At 53.6% G+C, this 19,380-nt stretch overlaps 1 protein-coding gene across 6 annotated transcripts in view; it reads left to right on the forward strand.

Moving 5' to 3' along the window:
* FSTL4 (follistatin like 4) overlaps positions 1-19,380 on the forward strand; it is a 584,589-nt gene that overhangs the window by 441,944 nt on the left and 123,265 nt on the right. For all 6 annotated transcript variants that reach the window (XM_058736382.1, XM_058736366.1, XM_058736397.1 and 3 more), the window contains exon 5: positions 16,610-16,803. In XM_058736382.1, coding sequence (XP_058592365.1) covers positions 16,610-16,803 — 194 coding nt within the window. The remainder of the gene's footprint in view (positions 1-16,609; positions 16,804-19,380) is intronic.

Genomic DNA, 19,380 nt, shown 5'->3' on the forward strand with positions numbered 1-19,380 from the left:
AGCAGACTCCCTCATTTTGTATTTACTTTTAGTCCCACACCATTTTCTGTGATCCAATAGCTCTTCCACGTTATTTGAAAGCCATAATCACGGCCATTTGCTCCGGGGGATTTGATCCTGATAAGTGGACCCAGACCCACTCCGTGAATTCGCCATGGGCTTTGATTCAGCGTCAGTGCCCCCCAGCCACACCAGCACAGCCGCCAGCATCCTGTTTTACCTTCTCCTTTTGAAATCGAGGTGTAGAGTGTGCCCACTTTTTGCAGGGGATTCTTTACAGCCTGCTTCTTAGTTGGCAGATGTAAATTTGGCTCTGTTGTTTGGCTCACGGGGACAGAAGCCCCCACCTAAGGATGCAAGCCTGATTTCCCTTGATGGTCTGCTTGATAAGCATGCACAGCTAGTCCAGAGACAGGGCCCAGTGTGCCCATCCCAGCCTCACACTCGAGTAAGGGCGGGCTGGAGGCTCTAGGACATACTGGGAAGGACGCTTCCCAGAGCTGAGCAATGTGGGCCTGGAGCCCCCCCACCCCACACCTCCCTGAGTGCAAGCCTGCTCCAGCTGCAAGAGGGAAGGAAGGACACAGCCTAGCAGTGCCCACATTCTCATGTCCGGGAGGATTGGCCTCTTGTCCGCTCTGTGCCCCAATGCCTGGCCCAGGGCTTGTTGCACCTGCGCCCCCAGGTACATCAGGTGTCAGTGTGCCTCTTCTGACTGAGTGGGGATAGGACCTAAGCACCATTCAGGGCTGGCTGTGCTCATTCCCCCCTCCCCCCATTCCCACCTCCTCCCTCAGCTGGACAGCCCAGCTTTGCTGGGGAGGATGTAAGTGTGTTTTCTGGAGCCTCCAGATGATGGAGTTCTTCACCCCCTGCCTCTTTGGCCTGTGTTCATCCTGCGATCTACAGTTACGGTAAGCCTGGCAGTAATTCATGCGCTTGTGAGTTCACAGAGCAGGGGTGAGCTTCAGAGTCTCCCATCTCTGCCAAGCCAGGTGTTCAGACTGGTTATAAATTATCTCCTGCCTTGGAGTAAAACGCCCTCCACTCTTTCCGTGTGTTATCCGAAAGTCAGGTCGCCTAGGATCAATTAGTCTGTCCCCAGGCACCAAGTGTGGGTAACAATGCGGTCGTGGCAGGTGTAGTAACCACAGGAAAGGTCCATATGCTTCCTGTCCCTGAGGCTCCTAAATTGTTGGCACATTAGGGCCCCTCTGTTTGGCGGGCGTGTACCACATGTTGGAAAGCAAGTTAGCACCACAGGGCAGTTAATGTTGAAAATCAAGTGCGGAGTCTGGACCCTAATTGCCACAGAAAGGCGGACGGCTTTCTAGGAGTGCACGATTGAGCTGTGCCCAGAAAGATAGGCCAGGACACTGCTTCGGTTCAGAGTTATGGGCCGCAAGGCCTGCGGGCTCAACTTTGCCGTCTGTCCTGGCTGGCCAGTCAGGCATCACTGGAGCATGAGGTGTGGTTGCAGAAGGGTCCATCTTGTCCCCTCTGAGCACATGACCCTTGATGCTCATTTCTGGGCCACACAAGCCAAGCAGCCAGGGCCATGGAGTCTGAATTGCACCTGGGCCTGAGCCCTCATTTCAGTCCTCACAACCTTGGAGAGCAGGAAGAGAAAACTGAGGCAGAACAGGCCAGGGCATGGTCCATGAGAGGTTCTAGGACCTTACTCCCAGACCCCGATCCTGGGGCTCCACAGAGGTCCCCTGGGTGCCAGGGCCCATGGCACACTCTCACTGAGAACACATCGACTGGCCAGCTACCTCCACACCAATACCTCTTTGCCAAGAGTCACCCACTGCCAGCCAGGCCTGCAACATGGGGCAGTGTTCCATGGGAGGACATTTCTAGGAGGGCACCTTAGCTCTGGACTCAGCATGCATCACACACCTCACGGGAGCTGAGTGTGAAGGGGAGGCAGGACATCCCAGGCCAGCGAGGACCCCCTGACCCTCAGCCTCTTCCATTCCTTCTCCTCAAGCTGTTCAGCAAAGCACACCCTACACCCATCCTCCTCCCCAGAGACCCAGGTCTGAGCTAACAAGCAGCATCCCCAGGGAAGATAGATGACTTGGTGCCTGGCCAAAGGGATGCCCAGTCCAGGGCGATTTGACCAGAGACCAGACACGCTGCTGCTCCAGGTCAGTGACCCCCGCCTGTGAACTGCCAGCCCCTCCAGTCCCTCTTCCGCGTGCCCAGCCCTGGGCCTGGCCAAGGACGAAGCTCCTACCCAAAGCAACTAATATCTTTCAGATGCTGAGAAGCACCAGGCTGCCTCTTTTAAATAAACATATTATTGAAGTATAACACACACAGAAAATGAATAAATCACAAGAGTATAGCTCAGAGCATTTCCGGAGAGAACGCATCTTGTGACTGGCTCCCGGGGCAAGAAAGAGAATCTTACCAGCACCCGGGAGTGTCACCCGCTCGGCCTCACTCAAGTCCCCACGCAAGCGTAACTGCTGTTCAGGTTGCCTTTTGGAAGAGGAGAGGTTGTGGCAAATCAGAGAGGTGGTGAGAGCCAGCACGGTCACTTACAGGAGGCCCCAAGAAGAGGGAGGACACTTTGGAAGAAGACGGAGGAGACCAGCGGGTTAAGAAAAGCTCCACGTGAGCGTAGAAGGAAATGACCTTGTCGGTGTGGCAGACACAGACCAACTGGCATGTGAGCCCAGCACTTGGAGCACAAAGCCACTCTCTAAGAACTGAAGGGTATGGTTGCAACGTCAGCTTGGAGCTTGGACCATTTCTAGACTCTGCACAGAAAGAAGAGGCTTTGGAATGAAAGCGGTAGAAATTGTTAGTGGAGTAGAAAATAAAGATCTATTGGCCTTCAGGCTTCTTTCTGCCCCAGAGGTCAGAGGTGGGGCTGCCTCAGGCCAGGGTCCAGCTGTTCTGCCCTCCCTGAGAGCGGCTGGACTCTGGTAGCTCTGTGTCTGAGAGCCCTGAAGAGCATCTTGCAATGAGATCTTTCTAGATTTTCTTTCCTATCACGCTTAGGCACCAGCCCCCACCTGACCTAGGTCAGCTTTGGGTCACATGGAAATGCCCTTACTGAGCGTGGCTGTGGTCCCCCTGAAGGGATGCCAGCCCTGGGAAGTGACTGCCGGTCACCCCTCTCAGCTGGAGTCCCCGGAAATCCCCATCTTTGTGGCTTGCCTATTTTTCCTGGCACTGGGTGAGAAGATCAGCTCAGACCCTCGGTCTCTAGGCAAGGCTTCTGGCAGGAAGAGGCCCTCACGTCTGGGCATGTTATAGAATAGCCTGTTCTTTCCATGAATACGGCTTGTGGGGGCTCTTTGCGAGAGTGGAAGGCTAGAATTTGAAGAGAAGGGAGCCAGAGCAGGAGCAGGAAAGGCACCCAAAGAGTGTGAGCATAACATGCCAGGCAAGTGACAGCCGGGCTCAGGTCTCAGGGTGGAGAGCCTCAAGCTGTGGGCCGCTGGCCCCACCTGCCCGCCCTCAGGTGTGCTCTCAGCTGTATACATTCTCCTTGGGAGATTCCTGTCACTCCCATACCCTGTGGGTCCCAAACCCTCTGAAAGCACGTGAATCCATTTTCATGGCAGGCGAGGCAATGCCAAGGCCATTCCTGGGATCCGAGAACTTAAGAATAAGGAGGGCACAGAGGACGTAGTGATCTCCCAGCGTGGACATCTAATGAGATGCAGCACCTCCACAGATTCCCATCTCTCGGCGTGCTGCAGACTGAGCTCAACCACCAGCCGTGAGGCTCAACTGTGTCTGTAGTGAGTCAGTTTGCTGCGGGCGGAGGGGCCTTCTGAGTGTTCTGAGTGCCACACCCTGGTCTCCCCTTAGGGTCCATTGCCCACCTGGCTCCTCTCATTGCCAGGCTCTGGGTTCCGGACACGGATACAGGGCCGCTGCGCATCGGCTCAGACTCAGCCAGCCTAGGGCCAGCTTTCATCGAGATGAGTTTCTGCTGTTCCCTCCACAGGGAGCGCCTGAATTTTGATAAGTTTCCAGTATGGTTAATCCCCTGAACCAGATGCAGGGAAGAGCCATCCCATTCTCCTCCCAGCAGCTCAAGCTCTGGAAATAATCCAGACGCTACCCACCCCCCCGACCCCAAAGACTGTGCTTTTCCTTCAGAGTTGTTGTCTTTTGTTTCGTGTTGACCTGGGATTTACTGCCAATCATACTAGTCAGAGGGGTTCAGATAAATCTTCAAACGTCAGAAAACTTCTCTGAGTCATCTCAGGTCTCAAAATCTCTGGTCAGGCAATTCTTCTCTCAAATGCTATTTCCTGCCAAGCCTGTGTAAAGGCACGAATCCCTGGCTTAGAGCAGACCCTGTTTTCTGAGACCATTCTCAGGCAGTTTTCCTGTAATACCTTTCCTTCTAAAGTAAATGTCCCCTCGAGCCCAGCAAAGCTTCTACAGGTAGGGATGTGGAGTGTGTTAACATTTGAGCAGTTCTTTCCTGGAGACCTTCGCTCGGTGGCATTGATTTGCAGTCCACATGACCCTCTAACAGAAGAGGACCATCTGCGCTTGCTGCCTCTAAAACTCAGTGGCTCTTTGGTTCACCTCAGGGGCTGAGCAAACACCCCTGAGACAACACCACGGTGAGAGAAACACCACAGGCCTCACCAGGCATGTGAGACAGGGGATCGGAATGCTCCCTTGCCCTGGTCTCCTCACCTGCCGGCCCAGAGCTCTCATACCCTGTCCAGGGGTGTCCTGAAAATAGATACAGAAAAGAGCCCAGTTCTGCAGAAGGGGGGAGGGACACAGGTCCTGGCCCCTGTCTCCTTCATTGGGGCATCCGCCATCTTCCTCAGGGGCTGCCGCCAGCTGCCTTCCTGGGGCCAGGCGGGCTCTAGAGCCCAAGGGTGTGTCTCTGGGCCTTCTGCCTCCCCATGCTTAGCCTTCAAAGGCTGGGCTTGCACGCAGGTATGCACGTGTACAAAGCATATCCACAGGGCCACATATGCCCAGGTGCACCCCCATACTATTCCCAGTGTCTTAAAACTCCCGGGACTGAGGAGGCTCAAAAGAAGGCCACTACTTTTACACCCACCAGGGTGGACCCTGTCAGAAAATAATAAATGCCGACCAAGACGTGAAAAAAATTTGAACCTTTGTACCTTGTTGGTGCACATGTAAAATGGTACCGGCCACTTTGGCAAATAGTTTGGTGGTTCCTCAAAAAAATAAATAAATAAATAAAAATAGAACTACCACATGAGCCAGCAATTCTACTTCTAGATATAGACCCCCTAAAAAAAACGAAAGCTGGATCTCGAGGAGATATTTGTACATGTGTGTTTATGGCAGTGTTCTTCGTCATAGCTAAAAACCTGGAAGCGTCTGGGGCCTATGGACCAATGGATGAATAAGCAAAATGTGGTGTATGCATACAGGGGGATATTGTTCAGGCTTAAAGAAGAAGGAAATTCTGACAGGTGACAACATGGTTGAACTCTGAAGCCATCCTGTTGAGTGAAATAAACCACTCACAGAAAGATCCTGCAGGACTCCACTTGCATGAGATACTTAGTCAAAATCGTAGAGACCGAAAGTGCAGTGGTGGCTGCCGGCAGTGGATGGAGAGAATAGGGGCTGTTGTTTCATGGGTACAGAGTTTCACTTTTACAGGATGGAAAGGGTTATGGCGATGAATAGTGGTGATAGTTGCACCAAATTATGAATATATTTAATGCCACTGAAGTGTGTACTTAAAAAATGCCTAAGATAGAGGGGTGCCTAGGTGGCTCAGTCGGTTAAGCGTCCGACTTCAGCTGAGGTCATGATCTCATGATTCACGGGTTCGAGCCCCATGTCGGGCTCTGTGCTGACAGCTCAGAGCCTGGAACCTGCTTCGGATTGTCTCCCTCTCTCTCTGCCCCTCCCCCACTCACACTTGTGCGCTCTCTGTCTCTCTCTCAAAAATAAACAAACATTGAAAAAAAATTTAATGGTTAAAATAGTAAATTTTACACTATGTATATTTGACCATGATAAAAATAAATGGGTAAAAAAGAAGGCCACGGATTCTAGTTGTCACATAGATCACTTTATTTTAATCCTGTCAGACCCAAAGCCACCTTTTCATAGCAAATATTTTGTAGAACCCCCATATAATTTTGAAATGAATATGTGTCTTATTCAAACTGGGATGTAAAGGAGAAATATAAGAAAAGTAGTAGCAATAAAGTCTGCCTTTCAGTATGTAAATGTTTGGACACCAGCTGCATATACTGAGTCATAGTGGTCAGATGTCAGCACCCACCCACGGATCCTGTGAACACAACAGCTACAGACAGACCCTGTGACGGGCATGTTATGTTAACACTTTGAGTACTTAAGTGATGTTGCTTTTGGAGGTGTAATTCTCCAAAATGGTGAATACTTCTTGATAAAGTTGTAAAGAGTTTACAATACCCAGCCTAGCTGCCTCCTTGGAAAATCCTTGCAAACCCAGGGCACAAAATATTTTATATACAATAAACATATGCAATGTTTGTATAAATAACATTGCATTAGACTCTAGGCCTCTAGTAATAGAATATCTCACTTCAGTGACTGTCCACTGAGATGTTTGAAAACTTGTAGGAGATGCCAGGCCCACAGAAGTTTGTTGTACAGGACTCTGCTCCAAATGATAGATAGGATCCCTAGGGTCCCTGGCCCCACTCATTAAGGGCCGCTTAGGCCCCCCAGTCATTGTGAAAACAAAGATGCTCCCTACAAGAGTCCAGCTCACCTCCCAGGGACAGCACTGCCCCTCTTGAGATGTCTGATGGAGCCCCCTGCATGCATTGTGAGTCCACATGAGAGCAAAGTACTCCTTCTGCGGCATGCAGCCCTAGTCCTGGCCAGTGAGAGAGCCAGAGACAGCCTCAGGCCCTGCCGTGTCCCGGGCTGAGGTCCCCCTCAGCTTGGTAACCCCTCAAAGGCCATAGCATCTCAAAGCTCAAAGCAGCAACATTCCTGGACATCACTGACTCCAGAGAAGCTACATTTTCGCCATCCCAACAGCAGGACCCTTCCCTTTGGTTAGGTGTTTGGGGGGATGGAGTCTCAGGAACAAATAAATGGAATTGTCCCAGGCCAAGGGTGATGCCCACTCTCTTCCTCCTCATCCACTCCAGATTTCTGGCCTGGTGGCCGTGGCCTCATTCAGCTGTCCTGCTTCTCCTCTAGGTGCACGTGAGGGGTGGGGTGGGAGTGCACAGGCGCTGAGCTCTGGACAGGGCTGTGGGGGACCTGGAGCTTGTCGGGAGCCCGTGTCGTCCTTCCAGAAGGAATTGGTGACTTGTTAAGGATCCCGGTTGGGTGTGGGTTTCTCACTAACACAAGAGTAAAAACTCAAGCTCTTCACACCAGAAGAGCTTTAGCATTTATTCAAGTTTTCAAACGTTACTCTTTCACTCCCGGGCCACCTGATAGATGTGCCAGTCAGCCATAGAAAGTGCCTGTGGATCCCTCTCCCAGGAATCCAACCAATTTTGCTTTCTTTAATAGGAATTGAAGAGAGGATTGTAAATGTCAAATAGCAGATTGTATGGCAACATCAATTGAACCGGGCATTCATGAGGAAATGTACCATTTATCTAACAAAGGTCTGGGTGGTTTTGTTAATTTAAATTACCTGATTCTGGGGCGAAAATTGAGATGAGGCTTTGTCCACAATTCAGGCACGCATGGAGGTGGGTACTTCCCCAGCGCTGGAGAGGGCTTGGTCTGTGCTGCTGCAGTGGTCGGGGAAGGAACCCCATGGTCTGCATGGTGTGTAGGTCGAGCTCAGGCAAGGCCAAAGGCCATTGGCAGCCTCAGACCTGCAGATTCTGTTTGTGGACCCAAAGTGGGCCATGTACCTTGAATCCATGATGTTCAAAGGCAGTTGGGATGACTAATAGGGCACTCCGGAGAAAAGAAGAGAGGATATTGACCAAGGACCGTTGGCCAATGTGATGCCAGGCCCCCTTTAGGGCCTGAAAGGATGCAGGGTTGCTATGAGTGTGGTAAGCCCGTTGCTGATTCTGGAGTTGGGACTAGTGGGTGAGGAGGAGACCCAGGTGGAGTTTGGGGTGATGAAAGGGACAGGAGGCCTGAAGAGTGCCTCCAAACCACGGGCAGGCAGCTCACCAGTGAGTTCATGCCCAGTGATCATGCACACCACGGGGTGCCATGGCCAAGCTCTCTAAGACAGTGACGTTCACCCAGAAGACACAGAGGCACTGGAATGCCGTCTAAGGAGGAGGCAGACTAGGGGCGAGGACACGGCGAGAGTGTGTGGCTTGGGGCAGAAACAAAAGCAGCCCCTTAGAGGTGGGCTTTGGCAGAAAAGCCAAATTTAGAGAAAGTGCATTTCAGGAAGGGGGTACGTGGGAGCAAAATCTGCAGGCCTGATTCTGGAAGGTAGGGGAGTGGCCAGCAGCTGTAGCTCAGGTCATGGCGGAAGGATCTCCCCAGGATGCTAGAGTGCGGGTGACTGTGACCCATGTGCTCAGCAGTCACAGCCAGGAGGGGGTCAGCACATGGCATGACTTAGAGCGCACCTGTTCATGTTGGGGATTGTGAGGAGACTGTATCATGTGTGCTTCACAGTCTGCTAGACTTTCCAGAGCTTTGTGGCTTGGTCAAAGCAAAACTACATCGTGTTAGCAAAAAAGTGTCCTGAAGATAAACCCATTGATTTTGGCATTTATTGTTAATTGAGTTTTCTCAGAAATGGCAGCAGAAAGATTGTTAATGTTCATGAATTTACATCAAGTTAAACATCTGTTCCTCTTAAGCTAAACTCCAGTAAAGTTATGGCAGCTCATAAATTAGATCTGGGAGTAAAATGCTTCCTGCTCTTTGCACAGCTTAGTGGTTTCCAAATAGACCTCAGAATGACACATTGCAACTGAGGCCCGTGTCACACAACCACGTTCAGCTGTGATGTCGGTGCCAGACGATTAAGCCAGGTTTTTGCTTTGGTGGTAAAGATTGCAGCTTTATCAGACAGCAGTGACATTACTTATCAGGAGGGATGGGGACAGTGTGAGAACTAAGGCTGCTAATGTTTGCATTGGGGGTGGGGGAGAGTCTGCCCATGAGCAGACCCAACAGCGACCAAGAGCTTGTGGGCACATCCAATCTCTCCCTTGGGCCCCTCGGGGGGTTCCTGGGTGAGGGTGTCAGGATCTGAGCCTAGGGTCTGGGGCACGCTGCCAGGTTGGGGAAGGGCTAGAGTCCAGTGGATGTGGCTCAAGGGCATGACTGACTACCACGCAGTTTCTAAAGGGATGGCCTAGGTGTGGTTTTGGAAGGGAGATGTCACAGTCCACACGCTGGCATCTCTGAGCACGACCCACCAGGCCCCTCCCCAGTGCTTCCTTCCCATCTCCCTGTCCCTTAACCCACACCCGTCCCCAAAGGGATTGCTCCTGCCAGCGGCAGAGCAGTGGCCTTCATGTCGAGTAATCTGTGTCCTGCAGTCCCCTGTCCAGTAAACTTAGGCTTTGTTGGGGACTCCCAGAGTACAGGGCTGCCACCGTGCGGGATGGCTATCAGGGATTGGGGTCTTCATGGTGGCCTTGGGATTGCCCCCACCTACCACTACCCGCCAAACCACCAGGGTCCCCAGTGTCAGCTTTGTGCTCATTTGCTGACCAGAACCCTAGTGTGGAATTGGATCCTTCCCAAAGTCTGCTGTGGCTGAATTCACCCCCAGTCCTCCCCACCTGAGCTGCTGCTCCAAAGCATGGGTCCCCCCCACCCTGCTGGCCTCTTCACAGGGCTGTCCAGGCCCGTCCTGACCAGCAGTGGCAGAACAAGAGGGCAGACGCTCACATTTTCCTCCTCTCCGGAGGCAGTATCTAGGGAGCTGTGTATGCCCACCAGAGGGGACTCAGAGGAGCCACGTCTATGCAACCTAGTGTCCAGAGGGGCAACAATCCCTCTGTGGCTCACCACCTGACCACCCACCCCAAGGCTGGCCATGCCAAACTCCATTCTGTGGGGCCACCATTGCAGGTTTGGGGGGGACCCCAGTGGATGAGATAGGGTCCAAACCCCCCAGTGACCCCACGTACCATACGCTGGAGCTGCCCATGCCACACCCACATCACACACGCTGTCCTTCCACAGGAGCTGGTGTGAGTCAGGACACACCTCCCAGCCCCCTCCAGAGTTCCAGACCTTGGTCACTATGGCTCAAAGTGGCTGAGATTGTCCCCTCCTCTGGGCAGGGCTACAGCCTTCATCTGAGCCCATCTGCCGCCCCCTCCACCTAGGATTCCACAGCTGTCCAGTGAACAGACATTCAGACAGTGCCTTCTATATGCCAGACCTGCACCAAGGCCTGCCCCTGGCCCTGGGGGGCCTTCAGTCCCACAGGGCCACCTCGCAGTCAGCAGGGAGCGAATAGGAGCAGAGAGTGAGGCTGGCAAAGTGTAGCAGTAGGGAAAGGGGACCAACCCGTGGGGCACCTCTGTACCCAGAGTGGCGTGTTGGGGAGACAGACCAAAGGACTCGGTGAAGAGATGGCTGATGGTGAGGGAGAAGGAGAGACAGCCCAGGATGGCCCCTCACCACCCGCCCTTCCCTGTGCCTGGTATCTCCAGCCCACCCCTCGCCCACCTGCAGGTGCCTCCTGTATCCGGAACCTGGGCTTCCTGCAGGGGTCTTGACCGTGCACGGCCTCACACTCCATTAGAATCTGAGCTCCCCGCTGCCCGGATGGCATCTCCGCCCTGCCCTCCTATACAAACCCCCCCTCCCTTGCCTCTCGGGGGCTGCCAGCCCTACCCACATCTGGAACAGGAAGCCTCACCTGCCTCAGAGTGAAGACGGATCCTTTGAGGCCCAGTCCGGCAGGGGCACGTGTGGCTAATGGAATATTCACAATGTCTCCCTTGCTTCCCTTTGTTTTGCACTAGAAAGTGTTCCTTTGATGGACATTTAATTCCAGAGGCTGCTACCTGCTTCCTATCTCTCTTTGCTCAAAAAATTAAATGTGGATGTGCCCGTGCTCCTGCTATAATAATGTCCCTCATCGTGGTGGGAGCGCGGCTGGGATGGGAGAACATTAGAATCTTCACAGAGGGACAATTATTGAGGGAACTAGATTAATGAGGTGTCATAACAACTTAGCTAGATCTGTGGCTGACCTTTCTCATGGAGAATGGGCTTGATAAATGTAGTTCATTACCAAGTTCTGACATGAAAATAGGATCACACTCCGGGCTCCTCAGCAGGCTGATCAATATTTTATCTGCCAAAGCAGCAGGAGGAGTCCCGTACACATGCGCTGGCAGGAAGCCTGAGACCGGTGCCCAGGGGGCCACTGTGCACAGAGGGCACCCAGGCTGGCAGGAAGGTAGCTGGGTCCTTCCAATGGCCTGTCAGGATGTTCGTCTGTGTCGGGCCAACCAGGACATGAGCCTCCCTCCCTGAGAGGCCCCAGAGTGGGAGTGTCTGTGGGCAGTGGAAAGGGAGGGAGGTTTATCTACAAATACCAAGTTCATGGCCACCTGTGCCAGGCACTGGGCGTTGGCGAAGGGGATGATGACAAACGAGCCGCGGCCTGGCCCGCTTGGGGCATCAGCCCTACTTCATCCAGAGAAGCCCTCAGGCCTGGCTGACTCCTTGGGACTTTGCTACTCTCAGGGCCACAGAAGCTAGTGAGGGATTGTCATTGCCCCCCCTTCTAAGGTAGGAAGTGGAGGCTGGAAGGGCAAGGGAATGAATGCCTTTCCTGGGGTCTCACAGCTCATCAAGGCAGAACAAGATGGTCTCCTGACTCCCTGTCCAGTGCTCCGTCCAGTCTTGTGGATTATCATTAACAGGGGTTGGTATCAGGTAGACACAGCAGCCTGTGATGAAGTCATGGGCAGGGTTGTTACAGGGTGGTCCCATCACCCCTGGCTTCTCTATGAGACAGTCTACCCTGGAGCCACAAGACTCGGTACTCAGCCATATTCCCTAAGTAACTCATTCCCCATGCATTTCGCACTGTAGTGTTGCCTGTGTAAGTGTCCAGTCCGGTCCCACCTGCCTGGAACTTGCCATCCCATGGAGGGGATATGGCAGATGCTTAATACCCCATCCAGATTCCCTCATTCAACCCCACAGGTTGTGTGAAGCTTTGGTGGACCATTGCCCATAACGCTGGCTGATAGCCTCCAACCTCGGGGACCCGCATCGTCAGCCTGAGGGCACTTTAGGGCCTCAGGAGTGTGCTCAGTCCTCATTTGGGAAGTCCAGAAGTGCCAGACAGGGCAGTAGTTAATGCCCCCAAAAGCAACCCTCAGTCAACAAGGGACGGAAGTTGGTGGAAGAGTGTCCCGCACCCTCCGACCTAAGTGGAGCGACTCTGAGGCCTGCTGGACATAGTCTCTCCAAGGTTCCGTGGAACTGCGCCCCAGTTGCCCACAGTGGCCACCCCCCCTTTATTGGCTTTCCCCCACCCCAGGCTCACCTCCCTCTTCCTTCCCCTCAGTTCTTGGGGCCATCTCCAAACATACCCCTCAACCTAGATCCTTGTCTCAGGGGTTGTGCAAGCCTCCCACTCTCCAGAGTTCTCGGTGGAAATCCCACCAGCTGTGGATCTGTTAGTGAGGAAGCTTCACATTACTCGGGGCTGAGTCACACAGGCCCTGATTCGAGGCTCCCAGGAAGGGCTGACCATTGCCATTCTCACCATCATCATGGCCAGCACCCATAGGGACCCAGGGAGGCGGGTTGTGGTCCCCAGGCCTCAGCCATGCCCCCGCCACAGACCTTCTATCCAAAGGGCCGAGCGTCCAGAGGGCCAAAGATAAAGTCTAGGCAGGTGATCCCTCTCTCCCCCTGGGACCCAGGCCCACTCCAAATAGGGGCAGGGATGCTAGTTTAGACTCAGTGATGTCTCAGCAGGGCCCTGAATGAAGTCAAGAGTAAGCCACATGGAGATTTGGGTCAAGAGCATTCCAGATGGAAGGGGCAGTGAATGCCGAGCCCCGGGCAGGAGCACACTGTAGGGTCCAGTCTCTCCTTCCACATCCCCACTGCTTCATGTCCCCTGCGTGGGTTTGCTGGGTGGGGTCGGGGGTGACCCAGCTGAAGTGAAGAAGAACCCAACCCTTGAGTACTGGCCCTCTCTTGTCCAAACTGAGTAAGAGGAAGAGGAAAGTCAGAAAACAGAGGCTGTGTGGGCCAGGCCCTTGGGGTCCCCGTGAGGCAGAGGTGGGCCAGCCTGGGGCTCAGCATCTCCTTTGCAGAGGGCCCTGCTTGACCTCCTGCCAACCCTTGGGAGGGAGATTTGGAGGATGTCTTTCCTTTCTTTATATTCATCTGCACTTTCCAGACATTATTTGATAGACACATATTTCTTTTCTAATAAGATAATTGTTCAAAACCAGCAGCAGGGTGGGGAGCCTTTAGCTAAAGGCCAGGTCTGGCAGATCCACAAATGCCCGGGGCTCCCCCTGTGAGCCACTCCTGTCTGCTCCCATGGTGACACCAGGGGCGGGAAGAAAAACAAATACAACTGAGACTTGGTAAACTGGCACTCCTGCCAACCTTGCTAGCCTCTGCATTCTGGAAAGCAAGGCCTGCCTAGGGTGGGGGGAGCTTGTCAGGGGGCTGTCCTTGCTAGAGATAGAGGGTCAGAGGGCATCCCAGTGAGAGGGTTTGGACTTCAACTAAAATGACCATCTCCATGGGTGCAAAAATGGCACCATTGGGCATCTTCCCTCTGGTTCTCACAACTCCTCAAAGTTCTAGGGACACTAGAGGAGGTCGGGAACATTGGGCCAATGGTTTCGTTATCCGAGGCTAAGACTCATGTCAAGGGCAACTGCTTCTGGGGTAAAGGAGGATAAGATTCTCTCCCAGCAGCACACCACTTCATCTTGAGAGCCCGGTCCCCCACAGCCCGGGCACAGTGAGGGCTCTCAGTAAGGACAGAAGGACAAAGGAGTGCCTGACATCCTGCCTCAGCCCACACTTCCCTCCCTCCTTGCTGCTCACTCAGACCCACACCAGCTTCCTCCGGATACTTGCCCCTGCCCTGTGTTCCCTGCTGCCCGGCATGGTCTTCCTTTCTGTCCTTCCTCCTCCAGGGCTCATCCTGCAGATCCCTCCCCGAGGGAGGCTGCCTTCACCCTAGCCCCGTGAGCTCTCGGTCTGGGGGCACCTCTGACACCCAGGACTGGAAGCCCCGTTGTGTCCCAGCATGCCAGTGGCATCTGACACAGACTTTGCAAATAAATGTCGACAAAGGGTGGGAGGGGAATGGCCTGTGTGGGCCCTGGCAGGGGGCAAGCCCGGGGGCTCCAGGAGTGGACCCTTCCCCACCCCTTACGCCAGGTTCATTTCTAAACACGTAGCTACCGTCCTGAGCAGGAGGTGTGTGCGGGGCAGTGCCAAGGTGGAAAAGCCAGAAGCCTCCGAACTCGCAGTGAACTGTACGGCCGGAGGAGGAGGAGCAGGGCCTAGAGACCCTGCTGTGGACCACCTGATGGGCCCCACCTCAGTGGTTTCCCTGGCCTACTGAGGTGGGAAACCTCACGGTGGGGGCCACGGGGCTGCCTAGGGCAGCAGGTGGCTCTCAGGAGATCTGTGCCCCACCGAGGTCTGTGAGGCAGGTTGGAGGGACCCGGAAGGATGAGATGCCCCTGCCCATCCTGCTCAGCCTGGCCCATCCCTCAGGTGGCCCTGCTGTGCACGGTCCCTGCAGACGGTCCACACAGCAACCTCCTTCCCATCCACACTGCTCGTGTCCCGTGTCCTGACTTCTGCTCCATTCAACCCTGCTGGGGGTTTGGGGGGAAAAGATTGGGCCCAAACTCTTCTTCTCTGTGCCCAAAACCGACTTTTACCCGGGCCCAGGAAGAAGAACCCAGCAGGCTACCACATCTTCCCCCGGGCAGGAGTGATTCTGTAGTGGGACAAGGCCACTGATTTCAACACCATGCACTTCTGTGGACTTGAGAATCTGGTTTGCCAGCTGGGAGCCCTGAAAGCTCCCAGGAATGGATATTCCTTTCAGACCAGAGAGAGATACTAGCCAGGTTAGGGGGTTGGGAGAGCCATTCTCGTCAGAACATGGAGACTCCCAGAGAGCAAATAAATTTGATTATATTGAACACAGCAATTGATTTTTTTCTAAATAAACATGCAGGAGAAAATGGTAACAGGCATCTGTTTCTGACGAGAATCAATTGACCCCAAATTAGAAGAAAATCTAGAAACGCAAACAAGCACGAGAAAAAGTGGTTGGGCCATTGAAACTTGTCTAGTGAGGGAGGGAGGGAGACGGACAGACAGACAAACAGACTTCCCTGTGAGCCTTTCCCCACCAAGTAGCTTCCTTGTTTGTTGCTCTTCAGCAAATGTGGTTTTGGTCATGAGGAAGGGACAGTAGCTATCATTTTGTGAGCCCTTGTTCGGTGCCAAGCCAGTGCTGAGCCCTTCATGTGCGTATCTTATTTAATCTTCATAACATCCCCATGTGGAAGGCACTGTTCTCCCCACCTCACAGATGAAATCACAAGGCACATATTCAGGCAGCGGCAAACCCAGGACTCACGCTCAGTGGACTCTGGAACCAGTGCTCTCCAGCACTGCTTGATATTAACTCTCCAACCCTGAGCTGTTACCTGGTGCCCTCAACTGGCCTTGCACTTGAGGGGAAGAGCCCCAGGCCCAACAGTCCCTTCCGAGCAGCATGCATTGGCCTGGCATTCTATGGGGTAGACAGTGAGGAGCCCACGCCCATGCCCACACCCACTCCCCAGGACTTAGCAAAGCCACGTGCCATAATGCTCCCTCCCCGGGGAGGTGGGGAAGTGGGAGCGCGCGGAGCCATCCTGCTCCTCGAACAGCCCCACAGCCTCAGCTATGGGCTGAGCCCTGCGTGGTGTTCACCCTAGTGGGCCCGTCCCCAACAAGATAAACTACATCCTGTCACAGTGCATCACAGGCCTCATTTGCCAGAACACCGTGTGGTTCTGATGCCGTTCAGCAAGCATGCCTGAGATACAAGACCTAAGAGTCATGGGCCGTGTGCTTCAGTTTTAATTTCTTAAAGCTCCCTTTTGTTTCTTGGTCATAGATTGTGTACACATGTTTGTTCTGAAGTAATCCAGCTCTGGGAATGTACCTAATTAACTTAAGCAGGGGCTTATTAGTCCTGTTAACTAAAATTCCCTAATCTATGAGGCCAAGTATCCAAAAGCAGCCTTTAAGGTGGGATTAAGGCAAAGACGAGCTATTACAAAATAGAACTGGGGCCGGTTTTCCTAAATCCGCTGTGGGGCTGCCGCTGTGAATTGCCCTAGCCCAGCTTCCCCGTTGTATCTGGCACGGTTGCTCCGTGTCTGGCATATAATAGGTGTTCAATAAATATTTGTGGGATGAGCAGACCGGCTCCTTCTAGCATGGGTATCCTGCAAAGCATATATTCAGTGCTTCACTGAACCCGTATATCGATGAGATGGATTGGCAGGCCGATGGACAGACAGGCCCCATGTACTCCAGGTGCGGCCTGCACTGCCCATGCTAAATGCCCAAGACCCCCAGTGAGTGGGAGGGACAAGATTCTCTCGAGACCAACGGAGGAGCCTGGCTGCAGTAACCTCATGCTGTCTTCCAGATGACCCGTGCAGCATGGCCGACTATGCCCGCCTGAAGAATGTCCTTCTGGCGCTCCAGGCCCGCCGGCGGCCACTCCCAGATGGGGACAGCCGACAAGACCCTGCCTCTCAGAAGCGCCTCCTGGTGGAATCTCTATTTGCAGACTTGGATGCAGATGGTGACGGCCACCTCAGCAGCTCGGAACTGGCTCAGGTAGGTACAGCGTATGCTGAAAAACTGAATTACGGAAGAATCCGGTTTCCTATGCAGTGTGCAGATAAAGAGAACCGGGGAGGCCCATATGAGCACAGTCGTTCATAACTGCCTCTGTAACAGGACACTTCGGAGGCCTCTCTCCTGCAACAGCAGCCTTTCCCCCGGGAGTCGGAGAGCTTGCGTTCAGTGCCTCTGAGAATCTCTCAGTGTTTTCCCACCCGCCACCTTCAGCCAATATTTACAAACAAGCTTCGAAACGCTCTCAGCTAGCTGGCAAAATACATACTTCCGAGGGGCTAGCCTCGAATGTTTTCATCAGGAAATAAGTCTTCTCTTCTTGGAATCCTCTACTTTGCTTAGCGGGAACGTTGAAAGGAAGTAAGTCTCGCTTCCACCAAGCAGCTTGGGGGCTCTTTTTTTTTTAAACAGGATAAAAGTGGCTTTTATTTATTTTTTTTTTTTCAACGTTTTTTATTTATTTTTGGGACAGAGAGAGACAGAGCATGAACGGGGGAGGGGCAGAGAGAGAGGGAGACACAGAATCGGAAACAGGCTCCAGGCTCCGAGCCATCAGCCCAGAGCCTGACGCGGGGCTCGAACTCACGGACCGCGAGATCGTGACCTGGCTGAAGTCGGACGCTTAACCGACTGCGCCACCCAGGCGCCCCAAAAGTGGCTTTTATTTTTTAGTTTGTTAATTTGTTTTGAGAGAGAGAGAGAATGGGAGAGGGGCAGAGGGAAAGGGAGAGAGAGAATCCCAAGCAGGCTGCACCCTGTCAGTGCAAAGCCCGGCACGGGGCTCCATGCCAGGAGCTGTGAGATCATGACCTGAGGCGAAATCAAGAGTCAGATGCTTAACCGACTGAGCCACCCAGGCGCCCCCAGGACCTCGCCATTCTGTAGGGCCCGACCTGCTTTGCTTTGCAGGAAGCCCTGCCTCCCTCCGCAAGCACAGCACACATGTCCCTTTCTCCAGCTCCGAGGTGGTGCCCGGGCAGTTATTGTCTGCAGCAGAAAGTGAAGGAGTAACGCAGAGCACCAGCCCCTGCCAGCTGCTGAGAGGGCCTCTAGGATGCTGGTGGCAGACAGGCAGGCCAGGTAGGCCAGAAGAGCCTGCGTTCCTACTCCCGCTCTGCTGGTCTCCCTCGAAGGGCCTGGAGCCTCACCGGGCAGGTGCAGAGATATGCAAGGAGGGTGAGGTCAGCCTCTCCGTGTAGGCTGGTGGGGCGGGGGCAGCTGTTCCTCAGAGCCCACAGAGTGCCCACCTGGAGGACAGACAATATAGATGAGTCCCCACCTTCGATACCACTTTAAAGACATCCTTCACACGGCACAATGACCTTATCAAAGCTGCGGCCAGGTCACTAGGAAGAACTGGGCTGCAGACTGCCCTGGCACTCTGTGTGCATCCACTGTGTGCATGGCAGTAAGCAAGGCCCTTTACTAATGACATAAGAAACATAAGAGAGTCCCTTTCTGTGCTGTGTAGTAGCTAGGAACTCAGACATTCTGGTCAAGCTTCCTGAGTTCAAGCCTTGCCTCCCGTATCCACTAGCTAGTGGTTCTTAGGAGAAAACCTCACCTCTCTGGGCTTCTGTTTCTTGTCCATGACCATCACAGCATCAGCAGGTGGATGAAAGGAGCTAAGGCGTGTGAAGTGTTCGACATGGTGCCTAGCACATGGTATCCTCTCGGTAGGTGATAGGTGCTCAACATCCATGCCATCATCACTGCCTTTGTTATTATCATTTCCCCCTTCAACCTTTTGTCCATCCTCTAAGCTGGGAGGTACTCCTGTTATCCCCACTCTACAGATATTTTTAGATGAGGAAACCAAGGTTCCAAGAAATCAAGTAACTTGCCTGAGTTGTGGTCACTGTCAAGAACATGATGAACTCAGGCAAAACCCAGGTGGGCTGGGGCGGCTGGGTGGCCCAGTCAGTGAAGCATCTGACTTCAGCTCGGGTCATCATCTCATGGTTCGTGAGTTCAAGTCCCTCATCGGGTGAGCACGAGTCCTGCTTCCCCGCCCCCCCCCCCCCCCGCCCCTCATGAGATTCTCTCTCTCTCTCTCTCTCTCTCTCTCTCTCTCTCTCTCTCTCTCTCCCCTTCACTCACTTGTGCCCTCTCTCTCTCAAAAAAAAAAAAACAAACAAACCCAGGTGGGCTGATGCATATGCACCTGCTCTCCTCACAGCATGAGGGTCTCCCTGGGGGAGAATGGCTCCCACAAGAAGGCTCCACTTTGTTTTCCTAAGGTCTTTGAGGCCAGCAGGTGCCCACAAAACCCAAGTACAGAGCAGTCACCTGGAGGCTTTGCCACGCAGGGTCCCCCTCTCAAGGCCCTCTACTCCAGCCAGTCCAGAGGCTGTTTGCAGAGAGTACGTTGGGAAGCAGATTGTAAGGCACATGCAAAACCCTGCTATGCTCACTCTCCTGGGCAACACGTGCCGGTCCATCCGTATGTAGCCTGTCTCCCAGGAGGCTTGCGGCCCACGGCCTCCCAGGCACACACCATCCCAGCCCTGCCAGCCATCATGTAACTATCTCCGGGAGTACTCGGCTCCCAGCTAT

Source organism: Neofelis nebulosa, chromosome 1 (genome assembly GCF_028018385.1).
Source record: "Neofelis nebulosa isolate mNeoNeb1 chromosome 1, mNeoNeb1.pri, whole genome shotgun sequence".
Classification (NCBI taxonomy): Eukaryota; Metazoa; Chordata; class Mammalia; order Carnivora; family Felidae; genus Neofelis; species Neofelis nebulosa.